Here is a 16450-nt window from a genome sequence, read left to right on the forward strand (position 1 = left end):
TGAATGCTAGCCTCAAATAGCTCCCCTCGCCACATCGGTCTAATTCTTACACTGGTGAATATTTTAAACTTTAAAAAGGGCAAATCTGGAGAGAGATGCATTAAGACGTCACAGCTACCGCACTCGATTTAGACTTTTAACCTCTTCGGAGAACGAAAAAGATTCTTCGTCGTTTCTGAGAAACGATTTCATTGTTTTGTTGTACTGATCAGCGCAACCACCCCCACCCCCACCCGAATGCGATAAGAGTCCAGTACATGGACACTGCAAGTTCCGAAAGCGTCATAGCCAACAGGACGCGGCCGAGACACTGGTGTGGTTAAATGTCAGGCTGTTTGTTAGAAGGTAGGTGGTTATACATTCGCGCCACCGGAAACTTAAGGCTGCGATCTATCTCCCCTATAAACAGCTGATGATCAATTTTAGATCAAATCAAGGTACTCACGGCACCTTTGGGAAAAGGGATGTAAATGAACCGCTTTTTTAAATCCAAAATAATGTCAGAGCTGAGCAATTGATTCAGATATGAGGATTACCATAATTTGTGTGCATATATTTGATATTCCTGCCTAATGATAAATAATATATTTTAATCAGGATTCCTTTGATCTAATCCCTCTTTCTCCTCCCGTCGCCACCTCCTTCCCAACATTTACAGCCCCCTTCAAAGATCCTGCCGATAGCACCGGCGGGCTGAGATCTCCACCCCCTCCTGTCATAAGTGGCCGGCAGTGGCTCGTACCGTGACTGGAGCTCAGTGCCTCTCCCTCAGAATGCCTGTTCACTGATGATGTGGATATGGTGAGAAAGCCTCTCTCTCTCTCTCCCTCTGTGGCTGTATGGACAATTGCTGTGGTTTTTCCTGGGGCGGCTCACACTCACCGCGTCCCTGTGAGCTGAGGTCGCCGTAGCTAACGTACAGCTGCCACCCTTCAAAGTCGGCAACCAGAGACTTATTCGGCGCAAATTAACCTCCCAAAGCTTGCCACATCCCAGACACGAGAACAAGCTCAAGGCGCGTGCGGCATCCAGGTGAATTTCTCCTCCGAAGGTAGGAATGGTGGCTGTGTTTTGCACGGTTCAGTCCCAATGCTTTGCTATACCGACATAAACAAAGAGGTGTCGAGCGCAGCCCTGGAGCGAACGAGCCTAACAAACATAAACATTTTCTCTTTCCCCTCTCATCTATCGGTTTAAAACAAACCGATTGATTGATTGAATCAACGACAGCCTTCCTGTTGTCAGGGTGGCTAATGCCGAGGCTTGGCGGTATTTGAAATATAATGCACAGAAACAATTAGGAAACATGAAGTTTTGGAATGTCATTTTATTGCCAACAAATTCCTTTGCAGCCAAAAATTTCGCTGTATGTTTTCTTGTTGGAACCTATGGGATTGGAATGTATAGAGTACCAGGTTGCTTATTATCAGTGGCGGTCCCGCTCGTCAATGACAAAGAATGATTGCGCTCCACGTTCTCGTCACCCTATTGAATAAGATCATTGTTCCCCTTCTGGTATGAAAATTCCAACCAACGGACTGATGTTCCAGTAAATCTACCCAAACCTGTTTGTTCGGTGACAGTGTATCTGTGTTCCTGCCCAACAGAAGGAAGGGGATCGCTTTCTGGATGTCTTTTCCGCATGGTTATTTGGTTTCCTGATGTTTAGACACCCCATTCCACTAAACTCCACTGTAGGCAAACGATGTTAGTAAAATGGTACGTTTGCCTGTAGAATTTGCCAAACTCGTTCAGTACTTTGTGTTTCAGAATGACAGAAGTCATGAGTAGCTGCGAGCCTGTAATGGAGGATTTTACTTTAAACCCGACTTCAGAGGAAGGGAGGCTACCTTTCCAGGTAATGTATGTTTGTGTGATGATAAAATCTATGAGGAGTAAATGCTTAGAACACTATTTTGCTTCATGGTCGTATTCTGCCGGGTTGGCAGTGCCGCAGAAGTTCATTATTAAGAAAAAAAATTATAGAGCACCTTTCCTAACTCTGTAGTCCCAAAGTGCTTTACAGTTCCTAATGGAGAAAAAACCCTGCTCTACTAAAGATAATACGCTGATGGAAGTTTATCACTTGTGTTGTTTGCTGAGTTTATTTTTGTCCCTGGTATCAGTCACCTGGTGTGAAGAATTATTTTAGCAACGTACCTTCACCAGCCCATTAAAACCAAGTAAGTCCTAGCGGTGCGAAGCAAAGGAATGGCACCCTCACTTACTTAAACGGGAACGATATCTGCAGGGATTATTCATACCATTCTACCTGGAAAGGGAAATGCAGACAAACCTGTGCCAACAATGGTTAGTCTCCACATTCCCCAGCTTAGATCACAATCACATATTTTACAAAATGGTTCCAGTCACCAGATGAACTGGAAATATGAAAGGAATTGAGGGAGGAGGAAGATTATGTGCTGACCTGTGTCTGAATCTGCAGAGGCCAAGGGTGGATAATATACTTCAGATCCAGCCACAGGCGATGTAATTATGACTTTACAGATTCTCGGACTTCTTTGCTCACGTGGAAGGGGACGGAAAACCATTTGGAGAGGTTTGCACAGCATCTGTCAGGGACGTGGCTGGTCGTCTTCAAGATGTTACCACTTTCAAGGTTCTGGAGAAAAATGGTACATGAGGGGGTAGCAATTAAAGAGTGAAAGGCTAGTGTTGTTATGGAGGGGGTGACGGACGTTATTTATTAAAAGAAAACCAATAGGTTGAGGAGGAAATCCATTAACAGCATGTGTAAAAATCTGCTCAGCCAGAGAAGTCAAATGACCAGGAGTTTAATGTGTCTGAGGATACGGGGGCAAAAATTGGAGATCATGAATGGAATGAGTTTGGAGAAACCATGGGAAGAGACTGGGCAAAAATTGATGTAGTGAAAGCAACAGAATAGGTTGGACAGGTCACTGATTTAAATATAATGCATAAAGGGATTTAGGGGGTTGGGAGCAGTAGGCAAAGATCTTTTCACCAGAGCATTGTAGGGATTGGGAACTCACTGACTTAAAAAGTGGCGGAGGAAGCTATCTTCAACATTTAAAAGGTACTTGAAACGTTGTGATCTGCAAGGCTGCAGACTGGGAGCTGAGAATAGGGAGGGTAGTTTTTTTACTGGCATGGACACAATGGCTTCATTCTACATCATACATTTTCCACAATTCAAGTGCAAGGAGAGACAAAAGCAGAAAAGGTACCTGAGTGGATGGTCTCTAATTTGAAGATGAGAACATCTGTAGTTCCTGCCATCTGTTAATGCAGACAAAGGAAGGTGTAAAGAGGAAGTTTGTAGTGGAGGGAATTAGTGTTTCTCATCAAGAAGATCCTCAAGGAATAGTCCATTTTGGCAGAATATGTGGAGTAATATTGGAAGGCTATGCTGGAGTTCACTTGCTAAGCTCAAATTCAGGGTACTCGGTTTTAAAAGGTAGGCTACAGGCACGTAAAATACATCATGACAGGGTTGTAAGAAAGATGGTGAAGGTGAGAGTTCTTTTCTCCTCTAGGGATGATGCAGAAGTAGCTGGGACTAAAGGAGGGGAAGGAATATGATTAGTGAAGAGTACAAATAAGTGTTTGGAGAAAACCTTGTCTGTATTGAGAGCGGGGGTAGGATGTATTGAGGCGGGGTAGGATGGTGTGACTGATGCATAGGAAATTTATATGCAGGTTCAGAGTGGAGAAGAGAGGACTTATCTTCTAGTAGTGAAGATAACAGCAGATGACAAAAACATTTTAATTAGCTTGGATTGTAGAGGCTAAAGTAAGAAAGAAGAGTGGAAGTTTTGGGAAGAAAGTTACTGAGAAGCTCACATAAAGTGCACTTACATAGGTTCAATGTGCAATGTATATTCCTTCAATGAATCTCATCCAATTTACTTTAGATAAATGAATGTAACAGGGATAGAAAAGCCATTGTGTTACCTTCTTCATGTTTAAGAGGAAGATGAGGACATTGACTCATTCAATTTCCACAGCCTGCTAAGTCAAATTATACAGTTGAGGCTGTAAATACAGCCAATACTGATATATGCCAATCAAGAGATCTACCCTTCCATAGCACAAATGAACTCTTTAAGGGAAGTCACACAGATGCTAACCACTCAACTTTCTTCTGTTGTATAACTATAGTCAACAGTTAATTTTTAAAAAAATATTCATGACAATTAAGTAAGTTCATCTTCTGTTCAATGTAAAATGGAACTGGACTAAATAAACAGAACCTAAGTACAGTAAATGTACCATAGTAATAGATTAATATGGCTGTATAATGCACCAATAGAATATATTTCCCAGTTTTGTTCAAATCCTATATGAGTGGGAAAGGAATTTAGAATTTCTGGTGCTTTCATTGCTGTGGAGTGATCAAGCTGTTAGCAAGATTACCACCATGTAGTTCAGCTGTAAATGAAGGATGGTCTAACAAGATCTTGGATGTGGGGAGAATAGAAGGAAGCTACACTTCATACTGGAATTTGACTTGCTGAAATTACAAAGTGTGCTAGTCAAGCTAAGAAACACACAGAATATAGCCAAGAACATACCAGCTGGCCTCTCAAACCTGCAGTGCCATTCTACATGATTGTGGCTGATCTGTCCCAGGCCTTGTCTTTATTTCTATGTGAATTCCACATAGCACTCAAAGAATTGTTTAAAACACTTTAAAATTCCTACGATTAAGCTTCCTCATCCCCCTAGCTAGAGAATTCCAGAGAGACATTACCCACTGTGAGAATAAATTCCTTCACACATCTGTTTTAATAGACTACCCCTTTACCTTGCAAATGATGCCCTTGTGTCTGTGACTCTTCCACTACTGGAGGCACCTCAACATCTATCTTGTTATATTTACTTAAGATTATATATGTTTCAATAAGATTGCTCCTCATTCTTCTAAACTCCAAAGAACATAGGCCTAAATATTTTAGCCATTTTAATGAGATGACCCTTTTATTCCAGGAATTATCTCCTAAGTCTCACTTGAACTGGCTTCAATGCAGTGCTTCCTTTCTTCAATAAGGGGACCAAAACTGCACAATAAAAATGCAGCTCACCAACATCTTATGCAAGTTTAATAAAGCTTCTCTAATTTTAAACTCCAAAGACCAAAATCTCATTTACCTTCTTAATTACTTGCCTCATTTACGTACATGTTAACTTTTTGTGTTTCATGCACACAAAAACCTAGACCTCTGAGCACCAGTCACTTGCAATCTCTCTCCATTTAGATATAGACTGCCTTTTGTTTCCTTCTACCGAAGTGCATGACCTCACACTTTCCTATATTAAATATCATCTGCTGGGTTTTTGGCTGTTCATTTAACCTACTGTATATCCTGTTGCCGTCCAAATATTCTCATCACAACCTGCCCTTCTAACTAATTTTGTGTCATCAGCAAATTTAGATTAATTATATTCTGTCCCTTGCTCCAAATCATTAATATAGATAGTAAGTAACTAAGGACTGTTCCTTAGGGGGCTCCAGTAGGACACATCTGGCCTGTCTAACTCTTTGACTCTTTGTCTTCTATGTGATAACCTGTCTCAGTCCATGTTAGCACACTTCCTCAATTCCATAAGTTTTTGTTTTGTGCGCTAGCCTTTCATAAGACATGGTTTTGAACGCTTACTTGAAATTTACATTACATCTACAGGCACTCCACTATCACCTCTGCTTGTTATATACTCAATGAACTTTAGCAAATTTGTCAAACATGATTATGCTTTTATGTTGTTGACAGTTTGATTGTAAGTTATAAGGAAAGCTACAAATGCAGCTAATATGGACTCACCCTTAAACTCCACAATGGAATTTGTTAAATCAAGGCACACAATTGTTTAATAATTCACCCCTTTTCTACTATACAGCAATGATCATTTTTTTTCATTTATTCATGACAGTATATCAAGCTCATCTTCCATTCAATGTAAAATAGAATAGAATTAAGTAAAGATTTTATACAGAAACTAACTACTGTAAACATGCTATAGTAATAGTTATATGCTGGAATGCTGTACCATTCACATTTTGTTCCATTCCTATACTGAGCAGGGAAGGATATTTGATGCTGCAGAGTGATCAAGCCCCTAATGCAGATTATTCAGCTATAAAACATGATAATCTAACAATATCTTTGTGTGGCGAGATAAAGAGGCAAAAATCACACTTCGTACATCATAAATATAACTGTTCTAACAATCTTTATCTACTGTTGATATATGCAAAATAAAAATGACTCTTATTTTTCACTGCTTTTGCACATAGACCACAAAATATGTATTGTATTAAATTGTTCGTAGGTAAGGAGGAAGATGTTACATGTACTCTGGGATTGTTTTGTTTCATTTATATGTGCCATATTCTCTCCTCCTTTGTTCCTCCATGGTACTTTAAAAGCATGTCTGTTTTTTTTATATATTATGTACCATAAAATGAATTAAGAAATAGTAGTCTTTCATTTTTAGGATTGAAATAGAAAGTTTGTTGAATAAAGTCAGAATGCAGCTCACTCATGCAGATCACAGAAGGACTGTATTGAGTTACCAATCTGTGTCAACCTGATTAATTTCAGATGAATAGTTAGTAGAGTACATCTTAGTAAACATTGATTGTGATAAAACACGATTGATATTATCAGTGCTCGGGGATACAGTGCTAGTCAGTCAAGCATATCAATAAACATTGTTTAGTTGGTACACTTTTAATACCATCTTTTGGACGAACATTATAAAGCATAATAGTCTTAATAGTGCTGTTAGTCTATGTCTGCTGGCAGTCAAAGCATTGAGATTAATGCTTTCAACATGTAATATCATCTTTTGAGATTTTAATAAACCCTGCTGATGTTTAGTCTCACACGCATCAGCCAGAACTGTTGATTTGTATCAATGAAGAACATATCATTATTGGCAATTTATAGTATTTGTTTATTGGCTTTTTTCTCTCTAAAAATGTAGCAAATCTGATTTAACATAAATCTAACTGAAGGTTTAATTTATTTAAGAGCTTCAACCAACAGTAAAGAGTGCCACAATAAATTAAAATCCAACCTCAACGTTAATTAAAATCACCTAGTTAACTGTACAGCATCATGTCAGGCAACCTTTGGTATTTTTCCCCTTCAGTTACCCTTGATTTGGTGTACCATTATCTATATGTGAGGAATTTAACAGGGACCATTCTCTGCCAGTAAAACTTGGGAACATTTTTTTCCCTAATTATATTTGCTTTGTGAAGGATCATGATTTCAAACCTAAGTTCTACTACCAGTTGGTACAATCATCACAGATCTTCCCAAACAATAACATCTCCTGGTGTAATCAATATTCTTCAATATTCTGCAAACTGTCATGATTCAATACAACATGTAGCTTTTTTTGACAGTACAAGTAAATCTGTAGTAAGAATTGAAGATTACCAATGGGAAATAATTTATTTTTGCAATAGATATTTCCTGATCCCCATGAAAAATCAGAAAGGTTTCCTAAGATGACAAAAAGGCTGCCATCAATAGTCGTTGAACCAACTGAGAGTGGTGAGGTTGAGAGTGGGGAGCTGCGATGGCCACCTGATGAAATGAACCTGTTGGAAGATGAAGGGCGTCACCTAAGTGAATTAACAACTAAACCAAAAATACTGGAAGATGGGGAAGAAGGTAAAGCATGCTTTTCTTTTGGTGGACAGCTGATATCAAAGTGTATCACGCAAAAATGAATTCAATTGCAAATGAAGTAAAGCTGATGTTGCTATTCCTCTATATACTCTAACTGTGGCTTTTAAGCAAAGCTCTGAAACACGGTAAATTTTACATGCGTTTAATGATGAGACTGACATCCTTAATTACTGAATTCAAATGAAGGTAAGCTGTACATCTGCAAACTTAAAGGCAGATTTAATCATCTGTGTTGACACATTCACATCACAGCATGTCTTGATAACATACTTGCTTTATTACAACAAAATCCTAATAAATATGATATTAATTTATTCTGCAGTTTTAAACATTTTCAAATATAATCAATTTGCCAAATTTTACATCACGTTCTGATGGATGTCTCAAATAACGTTCAATCAGGAACTGAAAACTGTCAATGAGAAATGTTTAACTTCTTTGATTCTAACACAGAAGTGTGTTGCTCTTTCTGAATGGAAGGAGTAGCTAACTAACCATATACTGTATTGGACTGGGTTTTCCATATGTTAAATTGAGGAACAGCTTCTGCCTGGAAGTTGTGCTCAGGAACTGTGCAGTGATAATGAAGGAAACATAACTTTAAATCCTATGTGTTAATCCTAGCTCAACTGACTGACAGCTTATAATTAAAGTTACAATCAATTTGTTTTGGCCTTGGTATAGCTGAGAGAACTGTGGAAGTTGATAATGATGCAATTTTAACTCACGCATCTGATTTACCACATTTCCTCCTTTGAGTTCTCTCTCTTCACCCAATTTTCTTAATTGGTAATTTTTCAAATGTGTCCCAAGAGAAGAACTCAATCTGCTCTCATCTGACACCCATGAACAATTTCCTGAAACTCTCACAATGTTGGATCAGAATTAGAAATCTTACCCAACTATTCTCTAGTTAACTATAATCACGTGCACAATTTTCCGACTATACTCTTGAGGTGAAGTATTCATGCAATATGAACTGGACTCAATTATGGCTATCACTACATAATGGGTATAGCATGTTCGAAGAATGCATGTAACAATAACTGCTGTGAATTAGACTTGACCTAGCATATTCAAGTTTTTAATTTCTATAGGCAGAATGAGCTGAAAATATCACCAAAGTGAAACCAAGTACCTGGGACACAAGTAACATGGAAAAGACCGTAGATTGCACTTATCATAATTACTGCTGTTCAATGCATTTCACTAGAGGAGTAAACAATCACGTACTGTTCTCATGAAGCTGACTGGAAAGAAGTACACCTTGGACATTTCCCCATTTAGTTGTTCATCTGCCATTGCTACACCATTCGTGTCTAAATAACAACATCCCTTCTAGCCATGTCACAACTTCAACGTCATATTTTGTCCCAAGGGATTTCTAATCTAAGACAGTTATCTTCTGAACGGTTCCCCCAGAGTGAGGGTAATACAGAGCATAATTTATGCTGACGTCTACTTCTCATCACATTAACTAGCTCAAATGAATCTCTGCAGGGGTCTGAAAGCAAGTTGCTTCTTACATGAATTTAACATGAGAATATAGCAACAGAAACAAAATGGTGGCAGCTAGTGTTTGGGGATTTTCACAGGAACAAAGGTTCGCTGGAATGATCATATGTGTACGACTGTTCTTTTAGTATTTCTGTTTTGTAGTTAGACTCTTCATTACAGCAGTAAGCTCCAGAGGGGGAAGCAAATGGAATAGTGAAGAAGGGGGATAGCAGCTGAACCTGCCAATGATCAGCAGAGGATAGATGTTATATGAGCCCCATGTTTGGCTCTATTTTGTCACAATTCTCAATGTAAATAATGTTTGCTTTATGCATAAAAAGCATGATATAAAGTATATTCAGTAAAATGCCATGTAGCAAAACATTTTGACGTATTTTCATTTCACTGGTGAGAAAAGCTGCAATAACTTTGCCTCACACTTTCAATAAATGCCTGTCTGATGACAATGACGGTGTTCCATTGTCTAGTGACCAAACCAGTAATGTTAATTCTGTTCATTCTAGATATATCATCACAACCCAGTCAGATACCAGAAATCGAAATGAACTATTCTGGTCAAAGAACATCAGAAAGCTCAAATGACAGCAGCTAAAAGCAAACTTGACCTGACTGGAACCCCACTGTGAATGTTTGGTCACAGACTGGAATTTGATAGAGAACCTCAAAAGGAATTCTGAGTCAACAGACTTGTTTGTCAAAAGGCTTCATCTGAATGTTTTGCAGTTACTTGAATTTCTGACAATTATTTATATATGTGGTGGTTGATGTTATGTAGAGATAGTATTTATTGTTTCTATATTGTCTGTGTCTTAAACCTCAAGGATGAGGTATATATTTAAGTTTTATGTCCACATTTGATCAACAATGTATTTAGTTGTATACATAGCTACAGAGGTAGTAGCTGCTTTCACTCTTCTTAAAATTCAATCACCACACCTGATCCAAATATTACTTAAATTGGACTAAAATAGTCATTGTAATGAAGTATTCACAAGTATTCCAGGCATATTAGTGTAAATGTCAATTAAGAATAAGAAAAGGTAATCTAAACTAATTCTGCTGTAAAAACACTCACTAGTATTTTTTCACTGGTGCAGGAAACTTGGAGGAGTTTGCAGCTTTGGAATGCCAGAGGCTATCTGTAGGCCGGGATATTGGTTTCTGAAAAGCAACAATTGTTTAACACTGTGATTTATAAAGCTGAGACAACCTGGATAGAAATCAATTAGTAATTTAAGGGAAAAAAATGTAAGTTTGAGGTCTTGTTATTTTAAACCTGGCAAGTTGGCACAGCACAGAGCCTGTTCCCAGGCAACAAAAGAAATGAATAGGACTGAGATCAATAGAGTGAGCAGCGGAAAAGTACTACAAGGCCAAACTCTGCCTAAACCTTTACATATTATTTGTGATATTTTATATGGGAAGTGTCTTTTCTGTTTATATGAGAGTTCATTTTGAAGTCAAAAGCCTTCGATCTTTTTCACTGCTGCCACCATTAAAATCTTACGTTTAAATGTCAGTTTATTTGCAGAGCACTGATGAAAAATGGACAGACTTTCATTCTTCTAATTCTTTGCTATATTCATCCCAAAGAATTAACAGGGTGGGATAACAGATGTCATCAGAAAGATATACAATATATGTATGATATTATAAAAGGCAGAGAAATGTATGTGTCATGAAAAAGTCAAAGCAAATTCAGTACCAGGGATGAATTATTCAAAATTATTGGGCATGTTATGGACTGGTAGAAGATATAGGTATCCATTTTAAGCATTGCTGGAAATTCAGAGAAGCAGCACCAATTGAGTCACATTGAAGGAACCTAGAAGTGAGTTACACCTCCAATCTCATCATTTCAGTTTAAAAATTTGAACCTTACTGTCAGTGAAACAGCTATTCAACTCTGCTCTTGTACTTGGTTAATTCTGTGACAGATAATGTTTTAATTTGAAGTTCTTTCTCTTACATTCAGAAAACCAGCATTACCTATCCATAGCAGACTTCTGTTTCAACTACAAACAAATCAGGATTCCGAAATGATTTTCCAGACCTCTTGGGAAAAAATATGTTATTTGGTTTCTTGATTGAAAAGGGGAAAAATAACCGTAAAAGCTCCCTTTACTAAATTACACTATTCTTTCCATCACTTTGCCTTGATTTGATGGCATTGGCACAGCAGAATAGAAATTGATTTAACTGACATGATGAATGCATTATAAAAGCAACAAGATAATTGGTGTGTCAATCGAATACACAATATTTAAACTTTGACCAATATATTTATTAACATTCATTAATTGACCTTTTATGTGCATCACTTATTAAGGTTTAAATTTGGAAGGCATGAAATATGATATTCAGTAGTTGATGAATACAGATGGAAATGATTCAAATCTGTGCAGTGCACCAGAGGAAGGCTCGTATAATTCTGGATAACTTGCACCTCCAGCAATCTCATTAAATTGTCCAAATCTGCGAGTTTTGAATGAGCTGAATTAAAGAAGGTCTGCTGCTGTTTATATTTGCATTGGAAGATTCCTTGATGTATCAGCTTTCTCATACCTTGTGCAAAATGGAAATGGGAACCACACAATCTAAGAGTGACTCTGGCACAAATCTTTAGCAGAAGCTTGTTCAATCCGGGCTTGGTCCCTTGCTCCTGTGGTTGTAAATCACTTGGTAAGTCATCATGAGCTTCTTTCCTCCCCCTCTCCCTCCAAACCTCAAATATGCTACCATCCCTCTTAGAAAAATGGTAGATTTAATTTCTGCACCCTCTCACTTCAAAATAATAATTTGTTCTCTAAAGGTCTGGAAAATCACCGTGAAATCCTTCATTTGTTTTTATTTGGCTTTATCAGACTGCTGCTAAGTACCACAGTAAATTTTTGCCCACTCCCTGTTGAGTACTCCAATGTGCCAAAATGGTGGAGGTGTCTGTTCAAAATATGTACGTGACTGACTTAATAACTTTGGCCAGAAGCTGGGCAAGATGCTGAACCCTGTCCCTCTTTTGGCAAGGCAGTGATCAAACAACATATTGCTGATTTGTACAATGGCTACATTTGTTCTACTTATTTGATTCTATTTCTCTGTCATGGTGATTAATTTTAAAAATCAAATATAATTCAGCATTTTCTTAAACATATCCTGAGTTTACATTTTCATAATGCTGCTTTCAATCCTTTCAATTTGTGGAATTTTAGTTCATTACAGCTTATAACAGAACATAATCAGTTTTAGATTGGTACCCTCGAAAAGCATAATTAAAATATCACGATGATAGTTTTCTCCCTTCTGCAAAATGCCAGCAGTCACCAAAGACTTGCAGCTATTCCTTGTGCTAAACATTGCAGGTATATAGTCAGAAGGAAGAATAATTTCCACAGTTCAACTCTTGTTTGTGAACTGCACATAGTTCACTGTACACTGTCTTTGTTGGGGCAAGGTTACCATCATGTTTACAAATATAGAATTAAAAGGAAGTTGAAGATATTGAATATGTGAGCCGTATATCTTTGGTGGTTAAATATCTGTAAAAATTCTGCTGACATACCAAAACATTTACATTAGTTTTTCCAAAGGCTGATATTTATTTGCATACTGAAAATACACAATACTGGTGTTGTGCAGTGATCAGAGAAGAGCAATGAAATTCAATGTAGGTAATAGGATAGTCTCCATATGTTTGAAATAATGTAAGTGTCTAAAAATAAGACACTGTTTGAATCATTGTCTGTTTCCAAAGAGCTCATCCATTTACCATGTTTGTGCTAGAGCAATAGAACTTCATATGGCAACAGAACATATAACTCAGTTCTCAATTCTGTGACCATTTCCTATTTAGTACCAGCCTTTACAATAGGCATGCACATTTGTGATACTGTAACCTGCAAAAGACAGGTCTGACTTTGTTTCTAGTAGTTTGTTCAGCAAGAAGTGTAAGTGCCACTTCCTTGTTTCTACGGTTCAACAAAGTTTCTGATGCTCCGCTGAGCTGTAATTAAAGTACACTGTTTGTGCATATGGTTTCAAAATAAAATGAATTGAAAAACACAGCCTTAATTATCGTTTCCATTCAAATGAAATAAATACATGTAGCATAAAAATGAGAACTCTAGTTTAAGGAAAAATATTTTTTTAACATCTGATAACTGCTCTTCTTTCACTGGTGAAATAATATGGTTGAAAGGTTTCAAGGTACGGTACAGAAAGTCTCCAGGTGATCATTGTACAGTTTGAGAATTATATTAAAATGTAGAATAATAGCTGAATAGTTTCCTCATGAAACTACTTGTGCAAAAATAGGTATTTTCTTCCAGTGACTGTTTGCTATTTTCATTCCATTCTTTAGTTGTGATTTCGCTTGTGATTCTGATGCCTTTTCTTTTTTTTTCAGTGTATTCTTCCTATAAGTCTGTGATTTCCTTTGATAATGTATCCTATTGTCCATTATTTTATGTTATTCATTCAATAACTTAATAAGTGCTTTCCTTGTTGCCTCCCAGGGCAGTCAGCAGCATGGCTACCCACAGGGGAGAAGCTGCACAGAGCAAACATATGACAGAAGTAGACAGCGGAGATGGGTACGGTAAACAGGGAGATCAAAGTAGGATCAAAGTAGGGTCATTGAAAATATGCACTTGATGGTTGGTCCTGACTTGATGAGTTGTTAAGGGCATGCTCACCCAATTATTTGAAAAGGTGGTAGAACTGACCACTGGAATAGACAGAAAGAGAACCATAACCCCATAGAAAATGTACAATGCAAAAACAAGGTAATTCTGTATCTGTGCCATCAAAGACGATAACTCCGCCTAATCATACCCTCCAGCTTTATCATCATGATATGCCATATGGTATAATGTGGGTGATCATGGTCTTTCCATGACCATGATTGTCCTAGGCAAATTTTTCTACAGAAGTAGTTTGCCATTGCCTTCTTCTGAGCAGTATCTTTATAAGACAGGTGACCCCAGCCATTATCAAATTCTTCAGAGATTGTCTGTCTTGCGTCAGTGGTTGCATAACCAAGGATTAGTGATATGCACCAGCTGATTCTATGACCATCCATCACCTGCTCCCATGGCTTCACAAGACCCTGCTATCTGGGGGGGGCGGTGGGGGGGTTACTACGCAGGTGCTACACCTTGTCCAAAGGGTGACCTGCAGACTAGAGAAGGGAAGGAGTGCCTTACACCTCCTTTGGTAGAGATATATCCCCACCCTGACACCCTCCAGCACTGAATGAAAAACCCTACAGATTATAGCTCTTCAGATGGCTCCTCCAATTTTGTGTTAAATGAAATGAGGTTTGAGCCTATACCAGCCTTCCAGGCGGTGAGATCTTGACCCCTAACATGCTCTGAATGAAAATACTTTCCTCAAGGTCACTTAAATTCAAAGTTCAAAATAAATTTCTTATCAAAGTATACATATGTCACCATATACAGCCCTGAGATTCGCTGTCTTCCGGATGTACATAACAAATCCAAGAACCATAATAGGATCAATGAAAGGCTGCACCCAACAGGGTGAACAAACAACCAGTGTGCAAAAACAACAATCAGAATCAGAATCAGGTTTATTATCACCAGCATGTGACATGAAATTTGTTAACTTAGCAGCAGTAGTTCAATGCAATATATAATCTAGAAGGGAAAAATATTAAATAAAATAATATAATAATAGTAAATAAATAAGTAAATCAATTACAGTATATGTCTATAGAATAGATTAAAAAACGTGCAAAAATCAGAAATGCTGTATATTATAAACAAAAAGTGAGGTAGTGTCCAAGAGTTCAATGTCCATTTTAGGAATCGGATGGCAGAGGGGAAGAAACTGTTCCTGAATCACCAAGTGTGTGTCTTCAGGCTTCTGTACCTCCTACCTGATGGTAACAGTGAGAAAAGGGCATGCTCTGGGTGCTGGAGGTCTTTAATAATAGACACCGCCTTTCTGAGACACCACTCCTTGAAGATGCCCTGCGTACTTTGTAGGCTAGTACCGAAGATGGAGCTGACTAGATTTACAACCTTCTGCAGCTTCTTTTGGTCCTGTGCAGTAGACCCTCCATACCAGACAGTGATGCAGCCTGTCAGAATGCTCTCCACGGTACATCTATAGAAGTTTTTGAGTATATTTGTTGACATACCAAATCTCTTCAAACTCCTAATGAAGTATAGCCACTGTCTTGCTTTCCTTATAACTACGTTTGTACAGCTATATGTTGAGACCAGGTTAGGTCCTCAGAGATCTTGACACCCAGGTACTTGAAACTGCTCACTCTCTCCACTTCTGATCCCTCTATGAGGATTGGTATGTGTTCCTTCATCTTACCCTTTCTGAAGTCCACAATCAGCTCTTTCATCTTACTGACGTTGAGTGCCAGGTTGTTGCTGCGACACCACTCTACTAGTTGGCATATCTCACTCCTGTACGCCCTCTCATCACCACCTGAGATTCTACCAACAATGGTTGTACCATCAGCAAATATATAGATGGTACTTGAACTGTGCCTAGCCACACAGTCATGGGTATAGAGAGAGTAGAGCAGTGGGCAAAGCACACACCCCCAAGGTGCAGCAGTGTTGATTGTCAGCGAGGAGGAGATGTTATCACCAATCCACACAGATTGTGGTCTTCGGGTTAGGAAGTCAAGGATCCAGTTGCAGAGGCCCAGGTTCTACAATTTCTCAATCAGGACTGTGGGAATGATGGTATTAAATGCTGGGCTATAGTCCATGAATAGCATCCTACATAGGTGTTTGTGTTGTCTAGAGGTCTAAAACCATGTGGAGAGCCACTGCGCTGGCATCTGCCGTTGACCTATTGTGGTGATAGGCAAATTGCAATGGGTCCAGGTCCTTGCTGAGGCAGGAGTTCAGCCTAGTCATGACCAACCTCTCAAATCATTTCATCACTGTCGACGTGAGTGCTAAAAACAGAAATAATAATAAATAAGTAAGCAGTAAACACTGAAAACATGAAATGAAGAGTCCTTGAAAGTGACAACATAGGTTGTGGGAACAGTTCAGTGAGGGGGCGAGTGCAGTTGAGTGAAGTTATCCCCACTGGTTCAAGAGCCTGATGGTTGAGGAATAATAACTGTTCCTGAACTGGTCGTGAAAGTCCTGAGGCTCCTGTTCCTTCTTCCAGATGGCAGCAGTGAGAAGGGAACATACTCTAGGAGAGGAGAATAATGGGGATCCCTGATGATGGATGCTGCTTTTCTGCGACAG

General features: G+C 38.5%; 1 protein-coding gene across 4 annotated transcripts; it reads left to right on the plus strand.

Moving 5' to 3' along the window:
* Positions 1–211: 211 nt before the first annotated feature.
* Positions 212–13264, plus strand: si:dkeyp-72h1.1 (uncharacterized protein LOC799956 homolog). 4 transcript variants are annotated; one of them, XM_063047664.1, is made up of 4 exons: positions 212–345; positions 1771–1858; positions 7460–7667; positions 9707–13264. In XM_063047664.1, exons 2-4 carry the CDS (start codon positions 1772–1774, stop codon positions 9793–9795), a joined length of 384 nt encoding a protein of 127 aa, XP_062903734.1. In that variant the 5' UTR covers positions 212–345; position 1771; the 3' UTR covers positions 9796–13264. The 4 variants fall into 4 exon arrangements, with proteins under 4 accessions (XP_062903734.1, XP_062903737.1, XP_062903730.1 ...); XM_063047667.1 differs by lacking the exon at positions 212–345 and adding an exon at positions 662–1032; XM_063047660.1 differs by lacking the exon at positions 212–345 and adding an exon at positions 677–1051.
* The last annotated feature ends 3186 nt before the right edge of the window (positions 13265–16450 follow it).

This window comes from Mobula hypostoma, chromosome 1 (assembly GCF_963921235.1).
Source record: "Mobula hypostoma chromosome 1, sMobHyp1.1, whole genome shotgun sequence".
Taxonomy (NCBI): Eukaryota; Metazoa; Chordata; class Chondrichthyes; order Myliobatiformes; family Myliobatidae; genus Mobula; species Mobula hypostoma.